We start from the raw sequence: 25,835 nt of genomic DNA, 5'->3' as shown, positions 1-25,835 counted from the left end.
TATACAGTGTCAATCTAAAGCCCAGTCCCTACTGATGATTCGCAACTGCAACCACTTGCTTCCAGAATGCCTAGACTGCACCAACCCAATTCATGCTGATGAAACTGGTTACAAGTTGCAAGGAGTTGCATTGCGAATATTTGGTGTACTGTGTGTGGACTGGGCTTTAAGTAATAATGAACTAGCAGTAATAATCTGCATGACAAGATGCTCCAGAGAACTTACTGAGCGCAAGTTGAACTGATTCCGCCGTAGGTTTGTTCCACTTTGACGTTGAGCAAAATGAGGTTTGCAGTACAGTTTACCTGTAAGATAAGACAACAATTACCATCCTAGACTTTAATGTGATACTGTATGGGGGCAGGACGCAGTGAGAGAATAGATACATAATAATAATTTAAAAAAAGGGAATCGTACAGAAGAGAACAATAAAAGAGATGATATTTGATGACATACCCTGTTCAGAGTCAAATGCATGTGCTCCTTGACGCAGGGCGGTGCCGCATGTATGACACTGGAAACACTTCCTGTGGAAATAGAGTCCCTCGGCACAGATGCGCTCCACTACGTACACGCGCCTGTCGCACGAGTGACACTTATCACTCGACTGGGGGAAGTCCCTTCGCACGGCACCCTGGGAAAGATAAGAAAGAGACGCATGCTAAGAATGTAGTCGGAACAAGACGAGAACAAAACTCTGATGCTGGCATTCAAAGCAACCAAAGGTATGGCTCCCCCATATCTTGCAACCATGATTGAACCCTACAAACCCTCCCGCGCACTCAGATCAGCCAACGCAGGAAAGCTGGAAGTACCCTCACTAAAAACGCCGGGACAATGCTCCACACGTCCCAAACTCTTCTCCCTTCTGGCCCCAAAACTGTGGAATGCACTCCCTGTTGCAATCAGAACTGCAGCATCACTCCCAATCTTCCGCCGTAGTCTGAAGACCCACCTTTTCAGACTCCATCATGGCCCATAGCACTTATCCTACCCCCTTAGATAGCACTTTTTAGACTTAGATAGCATTTGAAACAGACTTATAGCATGTCATGTAGACAGCACAATAATTGCATTGTATGTAGTCATAGCACATCATAGAACATATGTATAGCATAGTATAGTATATATGTATAGTTAATATGTATAGCGTCATTATATAGATATGTTCTAGTTACGTTCTTAGCTTACGCATGTTTGATAAATGCATTTTATATATGTGATGTATTCCCATACTTTTGTTCTTGCCTAATGTAAGTCGCTCTGGATTAAGAGCGTCTGCTAAATGCCTAAATTGTAAATTGTAAATTATAATGATATCCTGGACCCATCGTCGAAGTCAGGCTGTACTTTTCAGGAAGTGGAAAACATAAAGTTATTTATTTTTGACACAGGCTCTTGTTTGTACTTTTCAATGATATTTATACATTTACTAGAAGTTTAGAGTTTGTGACTATACGCAGCCATTTCACCGCCAATCCGACTGATATGCCCATTATGGAGTTATCTGTATCTGTCAGTCGATGTCCCTATTATGCCCATATATGGAGATCCCTGATGTCATCAGTATATTTGGTCATAGCTGCATTGGGAACTCCTTATATGGTTATGGCTGTGTCGTGGTGACACAGCCATAACCATTTAATGCCCTTCAAGATGCACTCTGAGAGATAAAGCTTGTACTAAATGCTGGAAAAAACTAAATTCATGGTATTCTCCATGAAGGGCCAAGGGATTGATTATAATAACTTACATATCACTACCTCAAATGGATCAAACATATGAAGGTTTGCTGGAATTACTTAAATTAAAGATCTGCTCTCCCATTACATACGGTTTATTTAAATCTTTGATTGCGGACTTACCCCCAAGTGTCTGCAGCTGTTTTTAAACATGTATTAGAATCACACCATGAGGAAATGTTGCCATTCTGTTTTGTTGTTTTTTTGTTTATTGCTTTGAAAATGTTGTCTTATGTTGTACTGTATCTCGACGACACTGCAAATGAGCAGCTCAGTGGCCTTGTGGTTAGAGTCCTGGGAGGTCGGGGTTCGATCCCCGGCCGGGTCATACCAAAGACTGTAAAAATGGGACCCAATACCTCCCTGCTTGACACTCCAAGGGTTGGATTGGGGGGTCAAATCTACTAAATCAAATGATTCCCGAGCGCGGCACGGCTGCAGCTCACTGCTCCTTGGCTGCGGATCACCGCTCCAAGAGATGGGTCAAATGCGGAGAACAAATTTCACTTCGGTAACGTGTGTGACAAATCGTACGACTTTGACTTTGAGGGAAACCTCAATGTATCTCGAGAATAAATAAAGGTTTGATTGAATGAATGAATGAATGAATGAGCGTGATCAGAGGTTCCTACTGGGATCCTAGTAGGAAACCCACCTGTGATCTAGATTCTTCCACACTCCAGACAATGACATTCATTCCAGGCTGTCACATCCTGAATATCACCTTGAGCTCAGCTCAGAGACAGACCTGCTTACCGGAGACGATGTCGGTGATGTTTGGGGTGATAAAGGAGGTGAGGTTGGGGGTGAACAGTGGGGGACCCTAGACATGTGGTCATGTTCTGCGTTAGCTCTTACTGCCATAGACACCTTCCCAACCGTCCGCTAGCATTCAGACAGAAGAACAGACAGAACAGAGACAGTGAAGGAAGACAGCAAGCAGGAAAAACAGGACAGAAAAAGGTGACAGGTATCCTCTTGAATACTGTATATATTATAGACAGACATGAGATTAGGTAAGAAAATAGAGGTGTAACAGTAAAGGAAAAGGATACTCAATATTTCATGCCAAACTACATTGTGTCTCAAGAAGAACGCAATAAGGTGTTGTCCCATGGCCAATCAGGAACCACCCTTTTTACGTAAGCATACATAGTTATGTCATCAGCCACCAAAATTACACCATATTAAATACACAATATATGTATACATTATGTGGATGACGTAACCAATTTGAGTTTCAAACTTATATAAAGGACTCTTAAAACATTTAGAACCCGTTGTAGTGGATATCTGGAACGGGATTTATACAGACATATAACTCAGATGTTTCAATAACTTGGTTGAGGTAAGTTGCGCGCTCTGCTCGCGTACAAGTAGGCCATTCATGGCCAACTTGTGTGCGAAGTGCAAGTTGGCAGCTCGTGCATTAGTTTGGTCTGCAATTAGTCTAAATAGCAATTTTCCTACTTTGAGCGCTGATTTTTTTGACTGCTGAGTAAAAGGGAGAGAAGTTCCTGCCCATCACATTCAAAACATTCCAACTACATCTGGCCTTTGAGATGGAGCAGATTGTCTGGAATGGGAGGGGCTGAACCACAGAAATACCCACTTCTATTCTGATGAGGGGCCTCAGCAACTAAAATACTAAAAAAGGGTATTCAATGGAGCATAATAATGACCGGAGATCAGATTCTAAAAATGTCTACATCCTGACAGTTTTCTGAAAAAGCTATGTTTCTATGTCAGTTGTTCTTCGATTTTTCTAAAATAGCAGATCTACAAGCTCATAGCGCGCCGCGCCATGAGCTTGTAGATCTGCTATTTTTCAATAGCTAAAGCACAAGATAATGCTAACACCAAAAGGGGTTCCCGCCCAAAATGGGTCAATAGTTAATAGGCCTATTTGTAAGCTGTGATTACAGTACAGTACAGACTACTTAAGTATTTCTTTATTTAATTTTTTATACTTAATTTTATGGTCTAATTTTAATTTTTAGCAATCTACAAACCATAAATATTTGATGTATCCTAGCTCCCATTTTAGAAGCAGACTCTGTATTGTGCATAGAATAAGTGCCCAAATAATTGCCACAAATGTGAAAGTGCGGCCACTCACCACATGGCTATGACTCGTATAGTCGCTCTGCATTTGCATTTTATTAAGTTGTGGGTTGAGTTCCTGTAGTTTACACGTCTTTGATTGTCCAGGTGGACATAAAGGTAAGATGAAAGAGAGAAGAGAACATTGGGTTAATTAAAAGTGGGCATGACAGGCAGAGCTGGGAAAATCAGTGAATTCTAATGTTATGTTTGTAGAGAACATTCAAATACAAGAAGGCAGCATACATACATATTGAAGAGACAGGAGAAAGGTGAAAGTCAGAAGGAGGGACTATTAGTTTTACCTGCAGCTGTAGAAAGAATGAGGGTATGGCTGATGAGAAGGTTTGAGGAGGTGAAATGGAGATGGAAGTGAAGCCAGGCTGAAGCTGGTGCTCAGTGGTTTCAGAAAGAGGAGGAGAGAGAATGGGCTCTGAGAGAAGAGTCTTAGGCTGAAGCTGGTGCTCAGTGGTTTCAGAAAGAGGAGGAGAGAGAATGGGATCTGAGAGAGGAGTCTTCCCAGAGAAGTACCGTGAGTACAGACATCATATGAGGGTTGATGATTAGGGGAGATCAAATATAAACAATCATGCCAGGGTCTGTTTTTTTTAAATAGTATTTGTACTGTATATCTTAGACATTAAATATTTAACCGACCTGAAGTTCTATTGTTGTATAATCAGTCCACAGTCCACACAGTGATCACTGCTGTTGATGATTTATATTTTGTTGTACAATAGCGTCGGACCAGAAATAGCCGTGCTATAAACTCACAAGCAGTCGTACGACGGAGCATGAATTAGGCATTATGAGGCCCCGTCTCTCACATAGTCTCTCAAGCCAGCCTACAGGTATGCCTACTGTATCTCTGCCAGCCAGCCCATCTCTGCCACAACATCAAGCCAGCCCATCTCTGCCACAACATCAAGCCAGCCCATCTCTGCCACAACATCTGAAAGCTCCAGAAACAAGTCCGTAATTCCAGTTGGTAAAGAGGAAGCGGTCATCGGATGACTCTGCTTCCTTTTTTGAATTTGCAAAGTTCAGAAAGAGTTCAATCAAAAACATATTTTGGAATCGACATTTCTGTTAATCCGCCAGGCCGGACAGACCAAGGCCAGATGGCCAAAGGCTGATTGATTGAATATTGACGAATATTGAAGCCACAGGCAGTACACGCTAAATGGATGACACAAGAAGCCAGAGGCTTGTTTACATTGTGGTCCATTAAACATTCAACAGTGCAACAAAAAATACTTAAACAACAGGGTGTGTGTGTCCGTCCGTGTCCGTGTGTGTGTGTGTGTAAAATCTCTGGCACCGTTGGACAGAAAGTTTGCACACTCCCAGTCCCAGTAGGCGAAGGAAGAACCAAATGTTCCAAATGTTCCAAATTGGCCTCATGGTGGTGCTATAACAGGCCGCTTCACCTTTAGGTCTAGAACTAAATCTCTCCTTAAAATGATATCCAAAACGTACACAAATCGGTGCACATTATCTCCGGAGTCATGTGATGAAGACAAATCAGTCGGATTGTTCCGTTTCCAATTAGCTATTACTGACTTCCACAGTGTGCGGGTCCTACAGTAGGTAGGCCTGGCAGAGACCTGGGTAGGCCTGGCAGAGACCTGGGTAGGCCTGGCAGAGACCTGGGTAGGCCTGGCAGAGACCTGGGGAGGCCTGGCAGAGACCTGGGTAGGCCTGGCAGAGACCTGGGTAGGCCTGGCAGAGACCTGGGTAGGCCTGGCAGAGACCGTCACTGTCAGAGCTTCTGAATTACTGTACAGACAGCTAGGCAAGATCATTTCAAAATGTTTGCAGCGAACAAGTCGAGTCTCGTCTTGAGAGTATTTCCAACGTAACATAGCACCATGAAATGGAATAAGGGGGAAATCATGTTAATTTAATGATGTCAGCTAACAGACAACCAGAGAAAAAGAAAAAGAAAAATTAAAAAATGTAAATTTGTTCCAAAACCTGAAATAACATATTATAAATCATATTATATAACCCGTCATATTCAGCAGGTATTATGCAAGATGTGATCATGGCTACCGATTACTACTGAATAAGAAGCCTGGGAAGGGAATATGAACATGCAATCAGCACACTCAGGGAACTAAAACAGTGGTTCTCAAAGTAGGGTTCATGTACCTCCAGGGGTCCTTGAGGGGGTTCCAGGGGGTCCCGAGCTAAGTTACTGAAACAAATGGACCCATGCAGGTGTCTAACTCTTAGAGCTTTTTCTGCCTTTATTGATAGTATACAGTAGATTGACAGGAAATGGGGGGAGAGAGAGACGGGGAGTGACACACAGCAAATGTCGTCGGTATCGGTATTCAAACCGGCGACACGCTGTCAGGCTAGGTCGGCTTGGCTTCATTTGTACACCGTCATGCATCTAATGCATAGAAAACTCCTTGTAGTTAAAACGTTTGAGAACCACTTAACTAAACACACAGTGAGTTTTTGGCAGGCAGTGCAAGCAATGCAGGTGGCGGGCGGGCGGGGGGGGGGGGGGGGGGGGGGGGGGGTCAGAGGTCAAACGTCTGATAGTCACCTTGGATAGAGGGGTGTCGTCCCCTGAGACTAACCCACTAAGATGAAGCGCTTTCTCCTTTATACTCTTTTTGTGAAAATCTCTAGCGTGGTTTGTCTGAGCTTTCCTCTGCAGGACGACAGGAGAACAAAGAACAGGCATCAGATGTCAGGAGAGAGAGAGAGAGAGAGAGACTAACCCCATCAGTACAGTAAGACATTCTCTCACCAGTCCATGAACGTGAAAGTAGAGACATAATTAGGCGGACTAATAACCACATAACAAGGAAAACAATAAACACTGTTGAAAGCGCTTTACTGTTCGGCTTTCCCCTGTGAAAGGTCAGCTTTGACAGTCAAGTGTGTGTTGTAGGGTGGAGAACAATAGTGTTCTTGTGGAAGGTCGAGACTGCTTTATTGCATTCATTTCACACCTCACTTGATACGACCTGCTCATACTAGGTTCAGTAGACTGAGCTAACCACACAGACCTGGCACACAGAGCAGCTGTGGTGGAAGACGTGCTCAGATTCTTGTTTGCTTTTTAGGCCTGACGTCGAAATAAATAAAAGGTATTCTGAAAGAATATATATTCAAAGATTTGTGCCACATTTTCACGATTTTTCTAAAATAGCAGACCGCTATGAGCTTGTAGATCTGCTATTTTTCAATAGCTAAAGTATTACATAATGCTTAGTTAAAACACCAAAAAGGGTTCCCGCCCAGAATGGGTTAAAACGTATGGCACCGCAATGCATCAATACTCTTGTTACAAGTATAAGTCCTGTATTTGTCCTGTAATCAAAATATACTAAGTATAAAGTATTAAGTACAGAACCTCAAGTACAGCACTTGAGTGAATGAATGTACTTAATAACTTTGCACCACTGGACAGTAGAGACAGTAGTAAAGTCCACAGGTTGGGCGATCCCAATAAAAAGTTGCTTATTTACAGACACATGGCTCTGTGTGAATATTGAACATAATGGAGACTACAACATGCCTACAGTATAAGCTGTTCCTAGACCAGCCATTCATCTGCCTCAGGCCCTCTGCATGGTCTCTAGGTCTGCTCTAAGCTGTTCTTAGACCAGCCATTCATCTGCCTCAGGCCCTCGGCATGGTCTCTAGGTCTGCTCTCGCCATTGAGGTTAGGCAGGATAATTTGGGGCTGACTTCACCATCCGAGTATGCATTACACACATTTAAATGTATAATCATGACTAAATTATATATAATCAACAATCACTTAACAAAAAACACTTTAAAACTGGCATCCCTATTTTTTAAAGAAAAATCCAGAAATAGCCAAAAATAGCAGATCTACAACCTCACAATGTGATGTGACATATTGTGAGTTTATAGATCAACTATTTCCACTATTCTTCATCATCATAATCATACGGAAAGTATAAAAGGCTCAACTTGATTTGGGGATTTTTGGGAATGCAGAATACATAAAGATCACAACAGATTATGATGTGGGAAGATGACAGCCAGAGAGGAGGGGGGAAAAAAGATAAAAGCTGGAAGAGAAGAGATAGTGTTCACCTCTGAGATCTGCTCATCAACCTCCTTGAGGCGCTGCAGCATTCTTGTCATGGTCCGGACCGCTGAGTGGCACGTGGGAGACAAGCCCGGAGGGTCTGTGCTCTCGGGCTGAGGCCGGGGCCTTGGAGGGTCTGTGCTTTCGGGCTGAGGCCGGGGCCTTGACTGAGCGTGTGTTTGATCAACATGCCTGCATTCCCTAGGAGAATGCTTGGGGCTGGGGGGGGCTCGGGGCTGGGTGTGGAGCTGAGGTTGGAGTTGAGGTTTGGGTGGCGGTCTGCGCTCCGCTGCAGAGCTGACACAGGCTGCAGACTGGAAGTGTAAACATACAGGGACCGTCACAGCTTCCCATTGAGCAGGAAATATGAATTAATCTGACAAGAGCTGTGATGGTTCTGTACTTGGGTGTATTCTGACAAGGAGGCATAGAGCTGTGATGTTCTGTACTTGGGTGTATTCTGACAAGGAGGCATAGAGCTGTGATGTTCTGTACTTGGGTGTATTCTGACAAGGGGGCATAGAGCTGTGATGTTCTGTACTTGGGCGTATTCTGACAAGGAGGCATAGAGCTGTGATGTTCTGTACTTGGGTGTATTCTGACAAGGGGGCATAGAGCTGTGATGTTCTGTACTTGGGTGTATTCTGACGAGGGGGCATAGAGCTGTGATGTTCTGTACTTGGGTGTATTGATGTATTCTGACAAGGGGGCATAGAGCTGTGATGTTCTGTACTTGGGGTGTATTCTGACAAGGGGGCATAGAGCTGTGATGTTCTGTAGTCTTGGGTGTATTCTGACAAGGAGGCATAGAGCTGTGATGTTCTGTACTTGGGTGTATTCTGACGAGGGGGCATAGAGCTGTGATGTTCTGTACTTGGGTGTATTCTGACGAGGGGGCATAGAGCTGTGATGTTCTGTACTTGGGTGTATTCTGACAAGGGGGCATAGAGCTGTGATGTTCTGTACTTGGGTGTATTCTGACAAGGGGGCATAGAGCTGTGATGTTCTGTACTTGGGTGTATTTGAAAAACTTTGTCCACATTGTTACACACACACACACACACACACACACACACACACACACACACACACACACACACACACACACACACACACACACACACACACACACACACACACACACACACACACACACACACACACACACACACACACACACACACACACACACACACACACACACACACACACACACACACACACACACACACACACACACACACAGCATATTTTGAGTGTGTGTTTATGTCAGTATATGTATGACATGCATACTGTGTCCCACAGCTTTTGCTACTGTCTGTGTTGTGCATGTACAGTATCCTGTTTATATTACAGTTATCCTGTAATGTCTACGGCTGCTCCAGTGTACCTGTGTCCGGGGGGAAGGTTGAGGTGAAACGGGAGGCCTGCGGTTGATGAACAGGGTCGTGTCAGCAGAGTGTAGCCCAGAGGACATCTCAGAATCAGACTTTGATTTTCAAAGTCCCAATGAAAGGTTAAGAACAGAAGTTAACAGGAAGAAATTAAAGTAGGAAAATAAGGAACAACTGGAAAGTGGCTAAAAGACAAGTTTAAAAAGCAGGTGGCTTGCGCACATCCCATCACATACTAACTACTATCACCTGATGAAGGCCGTTGTGTCTTAATTTATGGTGTTAACACAATAAAACGCTACTGGAGCAAAGCCTGTGTGCGGACCACTTCTTCACTAAAAGACAAGTGCAGACATCCTGGCATTAAATGAAGCAACACCACAGCTTGTGACTGAAACTACGAACCACCCTAGGAACACTGGCTCACAGCAAAGTCTACTTTAATATCCGTGTCAGCAAAATGACAAGAAATGAACCATCCCGGTATGGTAAACTCTGAGAAGGAGGTTGAACCGCTTTGATCAAATACAATAATAAAAGTATAGGCCAATCGGGTGGGGTTTGTACCTGTCTCCGTAGGGTGCAGGTGGAGTTGCTCTCAAACTTGGCCCGCAGCTCGGTTGCCATGGAGCGTACCCTGTTCACCTTGGGTTCCTGCTCCTCACACACAGAGGAGCCATTCTGAGTCGAGAAGTTGGTGGCCTGTATGGCGAGATAGGAGACAAGGAAATTACTTAATGACACATGAAACGCTCAGCTTAGGAGAAACATCGGTCACTCACTGTTTCTTTTCCCTTTTTACCTCCTTTATGATGAATTCCTGTTCTGTTCTTTGACTATATAGAAGTGTCTATTTGTACGTCTCTAAATGTTTTGATGAATTGAACATGGTGGACCCTCTTGTAAACAAGTGTAATGCTTAATTGGGTCGTCCACTCACAGTTAACAGTCTTTGTATTGAGTTTGTGCTTGAAATGTACTGTAATTCTGCAAACTGTTAATAAATATTTCAATCAGTCAAAAAAAACTCTTTGAAAGTATGTGTCATTTCCATCTCATGTGTCGGTTGGGACCTCACACATTTACAATGTATGCTAACTTTGAACACATTAACCCATTTAGGCCTGACGTCGAAATAAAAAAAAAAGTCTTCTGAAAGAATATATATTCAAAGATTTGTGCCGCATTTTCACGATTTAAAAAAAATAGCAGACCTACAAGCTTGCTATGAGCTTGTAGATCTGCTATTTTTCAATAGCTAAAGTATAACATAATGCTTAGTTAAAACACCAAAAGGGGTTCCCGCTCAAAATGGGTTAAAAACAGTGTCATTGTGTGAGAATGGCAATACATGGTACAGTACAGTACAGTACAGTACAGTACAGTACAGTACAGTACAGTACAGTATGAGGAATTTGAAGTTGAAAACAATTTAACAAACCTCCTCCAAATAACGCCTCCTTTTGTAAATGGGGTCTGTTGTTTCTATCTTCTTCTCATCCTGCAGGCAAGGGAAGAATTCATGAATAAATTCATGTCAAAATTAACGAATATAAGAGTGCAACTGCAAGTGTTGTGGAATGAACCGAATCAACTGGTACATAAGAGCGGCTTTTATTGGTATATACAGCCATATCGTATACAATTGTTAATTAGCAGTGAAAATAATAATAATAGTTGTGATGGGATATTTTCATGTTCAACAGTTTACATTGCAAATAGTTCCTAAGATGACTTATGTGCTTTAATTTGTGTTCTATTTGAGAGTTCTTGAGACGTGATAGTGTCAAAAAAATATGTTCTGGAGAGACTGGTTAATGGCAGTCAACACATCCAAAAATAATAGCCTACTTTTAACAGTGATACAAGGGAGATTTACCATACCCAGTACACCAGAATCAGATATAATTGTTTAGACATGTCTAATAAATACGTTTGCACATACAAGGAAATGTATTTGGCTATTTATTGCTCTCTAGTGAAGTCAGCCTGGAATGAATTACCTTTGGTATCCGTTTCCTTGGCAGACTGAGGCTCTTATTCATATTCCTAAAATATGACTTTGATGGATTGTTTTCGTCCGTCCCTCTGGAACCTGAAACATAATTTGTGAGTGATTGTGTTAAAAGTTTTATAGTCATTTTTTCCCCCAGCTTTCCAGGTTTGTGTGAACACAAACACTGAAGACAAAAGTGAGGACTCAAATTGTGAATGACCAGAATGAGATGATGATGATGATATGAGCGCCCCTCACTTCACACAGGTATGCTTTTTAATTTATTATGTTATATAACTGCTAGCAGAAATTAACAGTGTACAAACACAGAGGATGATGACTATGAGAAGAGATAATACATTTAATTTCATTCACGAGTGTTTAATGTACGAATGTAATTAAAGGCACAGGTTAAAACATTTATACCGGTAATTTGCCAAATTTGATGCAGATTGCCCACAATTCACCCTTTGTCAGACTTCTGATTGGTCCCTGACTGACTAACCAGCAGGCTCTTTCTGCCTTGTTCCGCCTTGTTTATGTTGTTGAATTAGATTGGAAAAGGCTAAAAACAACCATGATGTGCCCAGTAGTCACCGTGCTGCGCCTGTGATGTTCCTTTTTACTGACACCAAGTTTAACCCATTTGACCCGAGATCAGATTCTATATATATATATATATATATATATATATATATATATATATGGATATATTTCAGAACCTGTTCTGACATTCCATATGTTGATCCTTCCCCATCCATCCTTCCTCTTCGATGTCTCCCTTTTGACTTATACGGTCTTGTTCATTCAAATTTCAACTCTAGACGGGCCTGCCCCATTAGTGCAGCCACGCCCGGCAGCCGGCGAAAAGTAGACTTCTCAACAGGCCCACCTGTCCATTCAAACTCTAGACAGGCCTGCCACAAAGTTATTAGTGCAGCCGCGCCAGGCAGCCGACGAAATCCAGAGTTCTCAACAGCCCTGAAAATTAAGGCCCGGGCCTACCTGGGCCTTCATCAAACCATGTACACTCAAGAGAATGTCCCCGCTACCACCCTTAGATCTCCATATACTGTATGGAGCTGATCTGTTCTGACATTCCATATATTGATCTTGTTAACTTGTGTTCCACTTTACGACAGTACTCCTTTACGGTAATGTACCCTCTGAGTGTGATACGCATGCGCAGTGGGCGCAGGTAATCAGATGTGAATTGTGGAGGGAACAGCGTTTACATGTCGAGTCAGTGAACGGTGAATAAAGTGATTTACAACTGAATAAACGTCGTGTTTATTAAGACCTAGTCAACAGATCTGACCTCATCAAACCCTGTACACTGTACAAGACATGCTCCTTATATGGCCAGTACAGAATTAATTCCATGTTGATGTGACATACAGCTTCAGTGCCACAGACAAATCTATTGACAGGTAATCATATGACATACAAGACCATTTATTTCAGTGAATAAAAGGGGTGTATTACAGAACATACCCAAACACCACACCATAAATAAGGGGAGGCACCAACCCAGAAACAAAGCAGGCTGATGTGGTGAAACCGTAAACGCTGAGACTGAGCTCTTAATGGAGGATACATGGGAGAGGGGATGGCTGCGGGCCATGACAGAGATAGCTTGTTCTCAGTTTACTCCTGGTATGAACATTTTGTCCGCTATAGGGGGAAGAAATGCCGTTTTGAGAGAGAGAACAGGATATGTACCTGAGGCAGGTAGAGGTGTGCCGCGGAACAGCTCGTAGAATTTGGACAGGTACGTGATCATCTTGGTTTTATCGAGGTCCTGGCCAGCAGACATTTCCTCCCCAGAAGTGAACGGCTTGATCCCAAACTCCCGCTCAGCGAGGTCAAAAGCCAGCTGGAGATTAGCGGCCCAGTCCTCCTCGTTGAGTAAATCGATATCTCTGATGGTGAAATGAGACAGTTGGGTGGCATAAGAAACACATCACAAAAAAGCATCCACATAAGAATGACCCGTTTGCATCATGCTAGGGATGGGTCTGATTCATCGATTATCGTTAATAGGACCCGAAATCGATTATTAAAATTAATAATCTTTTTTCTTTGTCGTTTTTTTTTAATGAAAATCTGTTGGAAAGGCAATATTGTCATCCAAACAGGACAGGGCTAAAGGCATACCAAAGTGTGCCTGGGATGTGTCTGTGTAGCTGCATGACTGAGAGTGGTGTGAGTGGAAGATACAGGTTTGGAGGATTTAGCAGGTGTTGGGAATTTACCTAATCAGGCCTAGGCTGGGGTTGCTATGGTGATCAATTGGCTCAACACTGGTCCAGGGACCACCAGTGGTCCTTGAGGGGGTTCCAGGTGGTCCTCATCCAAAAGATGGAGTTAGTAACCAAATGGACCCTTATTAACTCTCAAGAGTTAAAATTATTGTTAATCTACATCAGGGGTTCCCAAACTTGTTTGGCTTAGGTACCCCTTGAGGGGGAAGAATTTAAAGTCTTAAAGAAAAAAATCCCCCCCCCCCCCCCAAACGATTAATCGATTAATCGTTAATATTGAATTATACAAAATCCTCAGTGTTACTTTAACTCAAGAGTTACAAATAGTGGATACATTCACACTGAGGACTTTACTGCAGACTGTACAGAGATAATGCTATCATACTGATAGCATTATCTGGATTCATGAATTTCCCGGCACTGAAAATGTAAATCTAAAATGAACTAATAATTTAACACGGTTACAAATTATGTTATTGAGGTACTATTTCTATTTTTCAAGATTGAATAAAAATCCTGCTCACAGTAAGCTACCAAAACATATCCCAGCTCAATTCTTAAAATGGAGTTAGCCTTTTTTGTGAAACATATTAATCCTCATTAGACTTTTTTTTCAGCCCATGGGAAAAAAGGATCCTTAATAAAAAAAAAAAACTGTGAAATGTCGTAGGTACACAGCACTGCTAGCTTCAATCAAACGTCCTTCTGTACTCCAAAGTAGCTCTAAAATGGACTATGTGTTCTGTGCTCTGTCGCACCTATCAGTGAGATAGAGAAGGCAAACATAGTATCAGCAAGAGCCTCTAGAAAGGGTCAAGTGTCACTCAAGTGGTGAGGAGGAGGCGACGCTTACAGATAAGACACCATAAAGCAGGCATACTGTATATCCCATGCCTGGGCCTGGCATACTTCAGCAACTTCACACACCCAGGCCATAAAACATGTATCCCTTTAGTAAGATCGAGTTGCACAGATTACAGGGTTTTGTGTTGCAACAAACTATGCCTTCATTTCAACGTCAGCCCTACATATTTTACGAGGCAGCTTTTACAAGGGCCAGGACGCTTCATGTTGCTATGTACAATTCCGACCGTTATCTCAAAGTGGGCTGATAACAGTGTGAGAACTGACGTCATGAGCAATCTATTCTATAGGCTGGGGTCGCAGGGTGACATTGTATGCATGTTATCAAAGGGAGACACATACATGAGCTGGGGTCTGAAGCGGTGGATGAGGGCACAGAGTTACATACATGAGCTGGGGTCTGAACCGGTGGATGAGGGCACAGAGTTACATACATGAGCTGGGGTCTGAACCGGTGGATGAGGGCACAGAGTTACATACATGAGCTGGGGTCTGAAGCGGTGGATGAGGGCACAGAGTTACATACTGTACATGAGATGGGGTCTGAAGCGGTGGATGAGGGCACAGAGTCACATACATGAGCTGGGGTCTGAAGTGGTGGATGAGGGCACAGAGTTACATACATGAGCTGGGGTCTGAAGCGGTGGATGAGGGCACAGAGTTACATACATGAGCTGGGGTCTGAAGCGGTGGATGAGGGCACAGAGTTACATACATGAGCTGGGGTCTGAAGCGGTGGATGAGGGCACAGAGGGCCAAGCCACTTTGCCAGGAGGATGTTAGGTCGGTCACGCTCACGTTCCTGTAGCCCTCTGTCTGTTTCTGACACCAGGTGAGCAGTCTCCCTGGTCTGATCTCTGACTCTACACAAGAGAGGCACACCAGAATAAAACCATTAAAAAAAAAAATCAGTCACTCAGGCATCCAGAAATTACAGGCCATGTTAAAGAGGCTATGACATCATTGATAGGAACCAGCATGCTGACAGTAAATGAGCTTCAAACAGACACTGCTGTGAAGTGAAAAGGAGGCTGAGGAATGCACACATCTCTGTCAGGACATGTCCCACGACTCCCACCTCACCACCGGTGTAGAAGAACTACAAGACAATGTTCTCTGAAGGGTCGTTTATTGAAGAGTGATTCATACAAGCTCACAACGTGCCGCAGCGCGACTTTGTTTGTAGATTGACTAGTATTTTCGGTGCATGACACGGAATATAAATTCGGTGTCAACCAAATATAAATCATATTTATATAATCCTAACAGGGAGCCTAGTTCAGCATGTACTGTAGACGGTGTGTCTTTATTGTATGTTCTAGTTAAATGAAGACAAAAAAATATCAAAGTACACGGACGTATTTTACATGCATTCACAACTTCTTGAATTTCAGAAACACATTGTCACTGGGGCTACTGTAGACATTCATATGTAGAGATTTATGTTTTTAACCACGTTAACCCTTGCGTCCCCTTTGGCCTAAATTCTTTGGATTAACCCATTTTGACCCGAGATCAGATTCTAAAAATGTCTTCTACATCCTGACAGTTTTCTGAAAAAGCTATGTTTCTATGTCAGTCGTTCTTCGATTTTATAGCTAAAGCATAACATAATGCTAACACCAAAAGGGGTTCCCGCCCAAAATGGGTTAAGAACAAACATAAAAAGAGCAAAAGCTCAGAATATATTGTGATGCAATGCGTTATAAATGTGTACATTGGCTATTGCTATTCGACGTACAACAAATTATGTAGCAGGGCTTAAAGGAGAATTCTTACCATAATCTGATCATTATATCCAATAACGAGTGGTACTGGTGAAAAATTACATAACATCCAGAGTGCCGCGCAGCTCCAATCATGAGCGCTGGGTCTATTTTGTTCGCTCGCTTTTTTTTGTTCGCTCGCTTTTTTTTGAGTGGTGCAACCACTCCCTTACGGAGCTATGTGTGTGGGTGGGTGGCTGGCTGGGTATGAGCACGAAAACAGCATGGTTGTTTTTCACCACCTGTGCGCAACCTAACGCACACACAAACACACACACACACGCACGTATTGACTGTATATATGATGCTTTCAGGTTTGCCAGTACAGTACAGTGACAGTACAGTCACTGTACTGTACTGTACTCCATGTGGGGAACCCCCACATGGAGTTGCACCACTCACTTCACACGGGTGTGATTTTTTCTTACACATCCATCTTTCATAGTGACCAAAGACGTTGCACAGTGTTTTGTCCTAAAGTGGTAAAAAGGCGAACAAGCGCAAGACGCATGCTCTGAGCATGAGTCTGCTCTGGATGTTGGTGTTTTGTTTTTGCCTCTACCACTGGTTGTAAATATAATAAGATCAGATTACGGTAAGAAAAGCGCTGGTGGCCTGGGCCGTGGCTCAGTGGTCCAGGCACCTTGGCTGGTAATCCAGTCTGGCAGTGTGCCGCGGGTTCGACTCCCGATCCCGACGGCCTCTACTGGCATGTCTTCCCCCCCATCTCTCCCCTCATGTCCTGTCAGCCTACTGTCTGTCCCTCCATAAAATATATAAAATAAAAGGCGAAAGCCACAAAAAAAAAAAGCTGGTGCAGAATTCTCCTTTAAGTGAGCTGTATGTGTGAGCTGTGTATAAAGTAAAACCCTCAGATCCAAATCCTTCCAAGTGCGGACCTGAGCTACAACTTTACTTTGGATTGCTTTTTACACCAAATCTCTTCAACAAAAATAGTCATCTACAAGCCGATCTACAAGCTCACACATGCTGTGATCTTGTAGATCACAGCTATTTTAGGCGAATGTTCCCCTCCAATACCAGAATAGGCAGGCTGGGGGACTCATGGATAGATGCAGGCTCATTGAAATACCAGCAAGTTCTCCGTTCATTAAACACGTACCATGTCTAGCCAGGTTGACAGGTCGCCGTATAGTACCCTCACGCTCCAGCGAGCACGGCTTCAACTCTCCAGTGATATACAAGTGACGCACCTTTAGAGAGACAAAGAAATGGATGTATTGAAAAGGCAGTGAGAGGTGAAAAATGATATGAGAGAGCATCCAGTTGTAACAACAAGGGCTCTGCAAGCTGCGTCAGAGTGGAGTCTTCTCACCTGGTGTGGCCTGACACAGGAGGAGTTCAGGTTAGGGTATCTGGTCCCAGGGTCTATGGTGTATTGCTCAAAGTTTTTGGCTAGGTTTTCAGGCGTTGTCTGTGGAAGTATTCTATAAATACTCTCCCTGTGGACACAAATAGAAAGAAGAAAATGAACGAGGGTGTGATTCACAGTTTGGCACAAGTTCACAACACACTGACGCTGATCAGGAAATGGAGAAGATAACCGTTGTTCCAATGGATCCAATGTAGTCATTATTTGCTCACACGCTCTTTTTAATACTTTCATTGGCTAAATATTTATAAAACCCACAGACTTAACCATTTTCAACATGATATCCATATTATGGGCATATTTAGAGTCACAAGCTAGGGTAAGTGCTTTGACAAGGAACGTACCCAAATTAATGCATTTTGAGCTAAGAAAATCAGTGGAACCACAAGTGAGACAACATGCACTATTAAGAGTGCATATTTGACAGAATAGGTGAAACCTAAATAAATATGCATACAGTGTCTCAGTCTGCAAAATGGATGCATTCAGCTTTACAGTCTGAATCCCACCCTAATGAACACAGTCTGAATCCCACCCTAATGGACACAGTCTGAATCCCACCCTACTGAACACAGTCTGAATCCCACCCTAATGAACACAGTCTGAATCCCACCCTAATGAACTGAATCCCATCCTAATGAACTGAATCCCACCCTAATGAACTGAATCCCATCCTAATGAACTGAATCCCACCCTAATGAACTGAATCCCATCCTAATGAACTGAATCCCATCCTAATGAACTGAATCCCATCCTAAAGAACTGAATCCCACCCTAATGAACTGAATCCCATCCTAATGAACTGAATCCCATCCTAATGAACTGAATCCCACCCTAATGAACTGAATCCCATCCTAATGAACTGAATCCCATCCTAAAGAACTGAATCCCATCCTAATGAACTGAATCCCATCCTAATGAACTGAATCCCATCCTAATGAATCCCATCCTAAAGAACTGAATCCCATCCTAATGAACTGAATCCCATCCTAATGAACTGAATCCCATCCGAATCCCATCCTAATGAACTGAATCCCATCCTAATGAACTGAATCCCATCCTAATGAACTGAATCCCACCCTAATGAACTGAATCCCACCCTAATGAACTGAATCCCATCCTAATGAACTGAATCCCATCCTAATGAACTGAATCCCATCCTAATGAACTGAATCCCACCCTAATGAACTGAATCTCATCCTAATGAACTGAATCCCACCCTAATGAACTGAATCCCATCCTAATGAACTGAATCCCATCCTAATGAACTGAATCCCATCCTAATGAACTGAATCCCACCCTAATGAACTGAATCCCATCCTAAAGAACTGAATCCCATCCTAATGAACTGAATCCCATCCTAATGAACTGAATCCCACCCTAATGAACTGAATCCCATCCTAATGAACTGAATCCCATCCTAATGAACTGAATCCCATCCTAATGAACTGAATCCCACCCTAATGAACTGAATCCCATCCTAATGAACTGAATCCCACCCTAATGAACTGAATCCCACCCTAATGAACACAGTCTGAATCCCACCCTAATGAACACAGTCTGAATCCCACCCTAATGAACACAGTCTGAATCCCACCCTAATGAACACAGTCTGAATCCCACCCTAATGAACACAGTCTGAATCCACCCCTAATGAACTGAATCCCATCCTAATGAACTGAATCCCACCCTAATGAACCGAATCCCATCCTAATGAACTGAATCCCATCCTAATGAACTGAATCCCACCCTAATGAACTGAATCCCATCCTAATGAACTGAATCCCACCCTAATGAACTGAATCCCATCCTAATGAACTGAATCCCATCCTAATGAACTGAATCTCATCCTAATGAACTTGAACGTGAATCAAAACTACCATCAAACATCACTCTACTTTAACAGTGTTTGTGTGTGTGCGCGATTATAAGTGCGTGCACGTGTCTGGGTGTGCGAGAGAGAGAGAGAGAGAGAGAGAGAGAGAGAGAGAGAGAGAACGGCAGAGTGATAGATTACCTCTCAGCCAGAACGTCTAGAACTGGTCTACCCTGGGCCCAGTTCCTCACCATCCAGGCTGTGTCAGAAGCTGCCAGGAATCCTCGGGCACACCCTGTCCCCATCGGCCAGAAGGGCTGCAGATCAACACACACACAGAAACCACTTTACACCTGGCATCTGGGCAGATTACTATAGGCAAGAAATTTCAAAACTTTTTCAAATATTGCAAAAAAATAGCAGATCTCCAAGCTTGTAGATCAGGCTATTTGCACTGCACGACACCATGATACGATGAAGCATGAAATAGGGCTTAAGTAGTTACTTTACCCATTCCGGACGCGTTTTAATCATTATGTTATACTTTAGCTATTGAAAAATAGCAGATCTACAAGCTTGAGCTTGTAGATCTGCTATTTTTGAAAAATCGTGAAAATGTGGCGCAAATCTTAGAACATATATATTCTTTCACAGCGAACATTTTTAATTCAAATCTTTGCTTCTGGGAGATCCATGAAACAACATATTTTGATGGGGGTCCGTGGCCAATTATATATATATATTTTTAGGGTCCTTGACATTAAATAGTTTGAGAACAACTGATATAGAAACATTGTTTTTTTCAGAAAACTGTCATGATTTAGAAGACACTTTGTAGAATCTGGTCTCAGTGAAGTAGTTATGGTACTGTGGAAAACTATGTAATGTGGACAGCTTTTGTGAGTCATGATTTGCTTGCAATATCAGTGCGCTATATTTTAGTTTTTAACCCATTCTGGGCGGGAACCCCTTTTGGTGTTTTAACTAAGCATTATGTTATACTTTAGCTATTGAAAAATAGCAGATCTACAAGCTCATAGCGACGAGCTTGTAGGTCTGCTATTTTTTTTTTTTTTTAATCGTGAAAATGTTGCGCAAAAAATCTTTGAATATATATATTCTTTCAGAAGACTTTTTTTTTTATTTCGACAGCAGGCCTAAATGGCATAATACAAGTTACTCACACACTGATAATCCCTTCTTAAGTTCTTACCTCTAGCAGACTGTCTCCAACGAGAGACACTAATAGCTGGTGTCCAAACCGCTCCCTGACCAGCGCAGCGTTGTCGGAGGCGTACATGTTGGTGAAGTCAAACATGGCCACGTCCGGCTGCTTACAGTGGTTCTCAGCAAAGTCCAGCGTGGGAAGCTCGTAGTTGGTGCCAAAGGCGGCGGCCTCGCGGGCGTAGCACAGGAGAGCTTCCTGGTTGACGTTGTCACTGCTCAGCAGCTTCTCTGTGTCTATGTAGTCCTTAAACAAAATATTGACCGATTGATTTCACAGTATGCAGAATGGGTACATTTCAAACGAAAGTACAGGTCACTGCTACTTGAGGATAGAACCAGAAAAAGCACAAAGACTTGTTTACATAAGGGTCCTCCATTAATGACAAACAAAACAAAAACTGTCAGAATTAAAACTAACTACAAATATTTTTTTCCCTAAATCTTTATGATCCCCCAATTTTGAAACGCATTTTTCACCCGGTGCCAATAATTGCTGAAGCTGTAATCCTGGGTGCTGCTCTCCCTCTGCCAACCTGGGGAGAGCCCCGCACTGAGCTCATGCTTCCTTCAATGCATGAGGAGTGAGCAGCAGGCCGCTGAATTGATTGCATAGGGCCTAAATGGAAACAAGACCGCAAGGACTTTTTTTGGTGCTATTCCCTTTGAGTGTTTGACTGTAACTCTGTTGCTGTTTTTACATTTATGTTCAATAAACTATTGAATCAATCAATCAATCAAAAAAGGGTACATGCAAACTCTACACAAAAAGGCTCTTTGGATGGGAACTGATGACGTGGAGGAGGAGATGTTAATTCTATACCCCAATATTTTAAGCACTTTAAAAAATTGGGAGTTATTTAATTTTATCTTTCATTATTAATATCCCCCCCCCCCATTTTCACAAATGTATTTTAAATACAGGTATGGTTTAAGATTTTGACTTGCTCATTGCCTTCATTGCCTTGGGCACAACAAGTTTGAAAACCACAGCTACACTTTATCAGAAATGCAGTCTTATACACTGCCCTTTACACATTCCCTGCTTTACAATCTGACCCAACCTGCTGCTGGCAATATCAATGTGTCTGCTTACATGGATGACAACTCCTTTGTCTAGTAGGCTTTGTTTCTTGGCTGTCATGACGAAGTAGTGAGTGTTGTCCTTGTAGTACACAATGTTCTCCAGATCAATACCTGCACGCGCACACACGCACACGCACACACGCATGCACACACACACACACACGATGAGACAGAACAAAATGATTGGTCAGTCACTTCATTATATTGTCGCTGTCAGACAGAAACCTTGTATCTTCATATTTCATCTTTTTAGCTTTTGAATTTTCAAAAATGAATGCTATGCTACATCACTTTATTGCCCACACTCTCTCTGAGGTCCATAACAGGTACTGTTTATTACAGGGTCAATGATGTGTGCATTGTTGCTGTTTGCCATAAGACTACCATGTGTCCCTGGGCCTCGACCCACCTGTCTCCTCCTTGAGGTCAAGGAAGAACTTCTGGTTGAAGATGAACGCCACTCCACTGATCTCCTCCACCTTGGCCTCCGCCGTGGTGTTCCTGTTGATGAAGTTCGCTGTGATGGCGATCGCCAACTTACCTCGGAACTCCTTCCGCTTGAAACCTGAGAGGGATGGAGGGGCGCACACACACGCACACACACTCTTATGTCTTCCTTGGTCTGTTAATCCAAAGGAATTATAGCCTTCAAAGTATAGCCTACAATCACAGGGCAGTTATTTAAAGATAAAAGCAACAAGTTACTGAAGGAAGCCTTTATATAAACCAATGGAACTGAAGCCACGGAGGAGAGAGCTAGACCTTGACTTCATAATTAACCTTGATTTACATGGACAGCTGACAGAACGGCAGAAAAAGTCCCATTCCTATGTTTATAATGTAAATATACCACATTCCTTGCTCATTAGCCATATAGTTTCAGATAAAGATTTTATTAAATATCTGCCAAGTATGCGATGCTGCAGGAACTCGCTCGCAGGGAGAGTTCCGAAAGGCAGAGCAGAAGTGCATTAATGACGATAAAGAACACCCTCTCGAGTAATATTGCAATTATGCTATGAGCTTGTAGATCTGCTATTTTTCAATAGCTAAAGTATAACATAATGCTTAAAACACCAAAAGGGGTTCCTGCCCAAAATGGCTTAATGGTCTTTGTGCTTTTTCTGGTTCTATTATAACAGTTATAACAGTTACCCTTAAAACTAAGATATTCAGTAAAATAATATCTTAAGCTAAAGCACAAGTAAGACGCGCGAACGCGGGAAGCGAACGCAGCTCGTAAATTGCAAAAACAACAATTAGAATAAATTACGTAATTTTGTAAGGTTTTTGTTAAGTTCTTTTTTTTGTGTTTAAGTTTTTTTTAAGTGAAGTTTTTTTTAAGTTTTTCCTTTTAAAGTTTTTCCTTTTTTTTTTTTTTAAGTTAAGTTTTTTTTTTAAGTTAAGTTTTTTTTAAGTTAAGTTTTGTGTGTGTGTGCGTGCGTGTGTGTTTTTCCTTTAAGTTTTTTTTTAAGTTAATTTTTTTTTTAAGTTAAGTTTTTTTTAAGTTACGTTTTGTGTGTGTGTGTGTGCGTGCGTGTTTTTCCTTTTATTTAATTTTTTTTTTAAGTTAATTTTTTTTTAAGTTAAGTTTTGTGTGTGTGCATGCGTGCGTGCGTGCGTGCGTGCGTGCGTGCGTGCGTGCGTACGTGCGTGCGTGCGTGCACTATTATTTTGGGCTAGTATTGACAGTGTCGTCGTTAAGCAGCTAAAGGTGCGCCCTCTGGTAAGGTGCGCCCTCTGGTGGCAGGCCGGTGGTGTTACAGCGTGACAGACACACACACACACACAGACATGATCTGCTGGGTCTCATAGTAAATGCTCACTGCGTTCGCAATCACTGCGTTCGCAATAACATAATGCTAACACCAAAAGGGGTTCCCGCCGAAAATGGGCTAAATGAGAGAGAGACAGAGAGGCAAAGAGAGATTGCATGTATGAGTTGTTGAACGGCCTCCAGATTCTGCACTGGACCCCTAGCACCACTCTGTTTACATGCAGTGTTGTGGTGGTTGCATGTGCAACCGGTCCCCAGGGAATATGAATGAATATATCATTACAAAGACAGGTTCAACTTTAAGCCTGCAGCCATAACCGTCCATAACCAATTAGTTTTTGATAGATGCTATATACTATCGTTACATGTTATGTTATTTTAGAGATATATTCTGTTGCTTGAACACAAACGTTGCTAACGTGCTATCTAAACAAATGTTTAGATAGCACGTTGTTTAGACAGATGCTAGGTTTCATGTTTACCTGGTATCCTAGTTACTTTGCAGCACTTCATTGTTTTCTTCTTTGCACTCTATTTAAGTGATGTTTTACTCTGTCGTTTGTTGACAGGGTTCACGATATTCTCTCTGATCGTCTACAGTAAGTCGCTCTGGATAAGAGCGTCTGCTAAATGTCTTCATTGAAAATTGTAATCTTGGACGAGATATGTGTTATGCATTTGAAATTAATCAAAAGAAGCATCCAAGAGCAATCTTGTGGTTTTCTCTTGATTATATTTGCCATACAGTAAAACAAAAGGTGTCCTGTGTTTCATCACACTTAAGCCACTACCTAAACATGGCATTGAATAACTTCATATGGTGCTTGTAAGCTTTCAGAATAATGCAGATGAACTTGGATGCAGACCTTCACTTTGCAGGGAGAAAGCGTTGAGCAAACACACTGAGCAAGCTGTGAGAACTTTACGCATTTAACCAGCAAGGAGCCTGACATGTTAGAGAAAACATTGCCTTACACCAGCCTATCAAATGATGCATGTTACAATGGTATATTTAAAGACAGTCCTATATGAATTATCTTTATGCAATGTTTTGGTCTGGTTAACAGCAGTGCTTAATTTCAGCTCCGGTAACTGTCACTTCAGCTCCCCTAAGTGTAGAGGCAGCTCTGGTACCTGTAGGGGGCGCTCCGCTATGGGAGCCTCCCATAGCGGAGCCGATTGATCCTATACGCAGACTACGCAGGGCCCCCGATTCCCAAAAAGGCCTCCACCCGCCCTGCGCAAAGAACTACGTTCAAAGAACGTAAAACTACGTTCTTTGCACAGTGAGCGTGAGCGTGAGCTGCTCAGAAGGGTGAAATCTTCCGTCAACAGCGTACCTTAGTGATCATAATCGGAGACATGCTGACACCGTAGTAGTTATTTACACCACGCCCCCCTTTCAAAGTATTTTTGCTTCGGTGTAAATCGGTTCAGGTTCGGACGGGAGAGTTTATTTTTAGATTCCGTGTGTTTAACAACACACGGTTCAGTCATCATGAAGCGACTTTATCCGTTCAGGATCAGTGTTGGGCAGTAACAAGTTAATAGTTAGATATTACTGTAATATAATTACTTTTCCCAGTAACGAGTAAAGTAAGATTCTGTTCAATCAACAGATTGTTGATGTTGAATTCCAAATATGGAATAAGCAGCAGAAAAAGACTGAAGAGAGACTGTTGACAATTTTTGTTTTATATCCTGCAATTATTCAGTTTGGCTGATTGGAGACTTATTATTATAATGAATTGGATTCAGGCTAAACAGATTGTGTTATCCTTGCGGGTGGAAGGGGCCCGGGTGAAAAGTAATATAAAGTAATATGTAACTATATTACTCTTGATTCCAAGTAATAAGTAATGTAATGTTATTACTTTTTCTAAGGAGTAATAAGTAAAGTAAACATATCACTCTCCTAAGTAATATTGCCCAACACTGTTCAGGATATGAAAAAAGAAAAAGGCGTCAGACTGAACTACAGCAGCAGAAATCAGGTAAATAAACATGTCAACGTGCAGCCTTGCAGTGTCCTGTGCTGTGAATGCCGGTTGTTGTTACTTGTTGTTGTTGTCAGGGGTGGCACTAGGTTCCAAACGGAGCTATCGGGTGGTCAAAGTGTGTGTGTTTGTGTGGGGGGCGGGGGGGTGAAATCACCTATGTGAGAGTGCGGGTGTTGCGACTCACAGTGAATGGTGGTGACGCGCCTGGTTGTTGTTGTTGTTGACTGTACAGTCTGTGGCTGTACAGTCTAATTTTTTTTGAAAAAGAGTTGGTTTAAATACCTACTGCCTAGGGCATTAAGCAACTAGTTTACTAGTCGACTAGT

General features: G+C 42.4%; 1 protein-coding gene across 9 annotated transcripts in view; it reads right to left on the bottom strand.

The window, feature by feature from the left end:
* Positions 1 to 25,835, bottom strand: part of mical2a (microtubule associated monooxygenase, calponin and LIM domain containing 2a) — a 63,266-nt gene that overhangs the window by 3,020 nt on the left and 34,411 nt on the right. For 2 of the 9 annotated variants that reach the window (XM_079497242.1, XM_079497238.1), the window contains exons 6-24: positions 22,142 to 22,297; positions 21,743 to 21,843; positions 20,636 to 20,893; positions 19,624 to 19,739; positions 17,550 to 17,676; positions 17,337 to 17,427; positions 15,163 to 15,310; positions 13,042 to 13,241; positions 11,327 to 11,418; positions 10,765 to 10,824; positions 9,891 to 10,025; positions 9,320 to 9,418; positions 7,935 to 8,243; positions 6,406 to 6,513; positions 4,151 to 4,291; positions 3,862 to 3,939; positions 2,499 to 2,627; positions 457 to 634; positions 226 to 305 (exon numbers count right to left, since the gene is read on the bottom strand). In XM_079497242.1, the coding sequence (XP_079353368.1) occupies positions 226 to 305; positions 457 to 634; positions 2,499 to 2,627; positions 3,862 to 3,939; positions 4,151 to 4,291; positions 6,406 to 6,513; positions 7,935 to 8,243; positions 9,320 to 9,418; positions 9,891 to 10,025; positions 10,765 to 10,824; positions 11,327 to 11,418; positions 13,042 to 13,241; positions 15,163 to 15,310; positions 17,337 to 17,427; positions 17,550 to 17,676; positions 19,624 to 19,739; positions 20,636 to 20,893; positions 21,743 to 21,843; positions 22,142 to 22,297 (2,606 nt within the window). The remainder of the gene's footprint in view (positions 1 to 225; positions 306 to 456; positions 635 to 2,498; positions 2,628 to 3,861; positions 3,940 to 4,150; positions 4,292 to 6,405; positions 6,514 to 7,934; positions 8,244 to 9,319; positions 9,419 to 9,890; positions 10,026 to 10,764; positions 10,825 to 11,326; positions 11,419 to 13,041; positions 13,242 to 15,162; positions 15,311 to 17,336; positions 17,428 to 17,549; positions 17,677 to 19,623; positions 19,740 to 20,635; positions 20,894 to 21,742; positions 21,844 to 22,141; positions 22,298 to 25,835) is intronic. The other 7 variants (XM_079497239.1, XM_079497240.1, XM_079497241.1 and 4 more) reach the window with 7 other exon arrangements.

Source organism: Electrona antarctica (assembly GCF_951216825.1).
Source record: "Electrona antarctica genome assembly, chromosome: 3".
Lineage (NCBI taxonomy): Eukaryota > Metazoa > Chordata > Actinopteri > Myctophiformes > Myctophidae > Electrona > Electrona antarctica.
The sequence above is the reverse complement of the archived record's forward strand: the minus strand, read 5'-3'. Positions and strand labels throughout refer to the sequence as shown.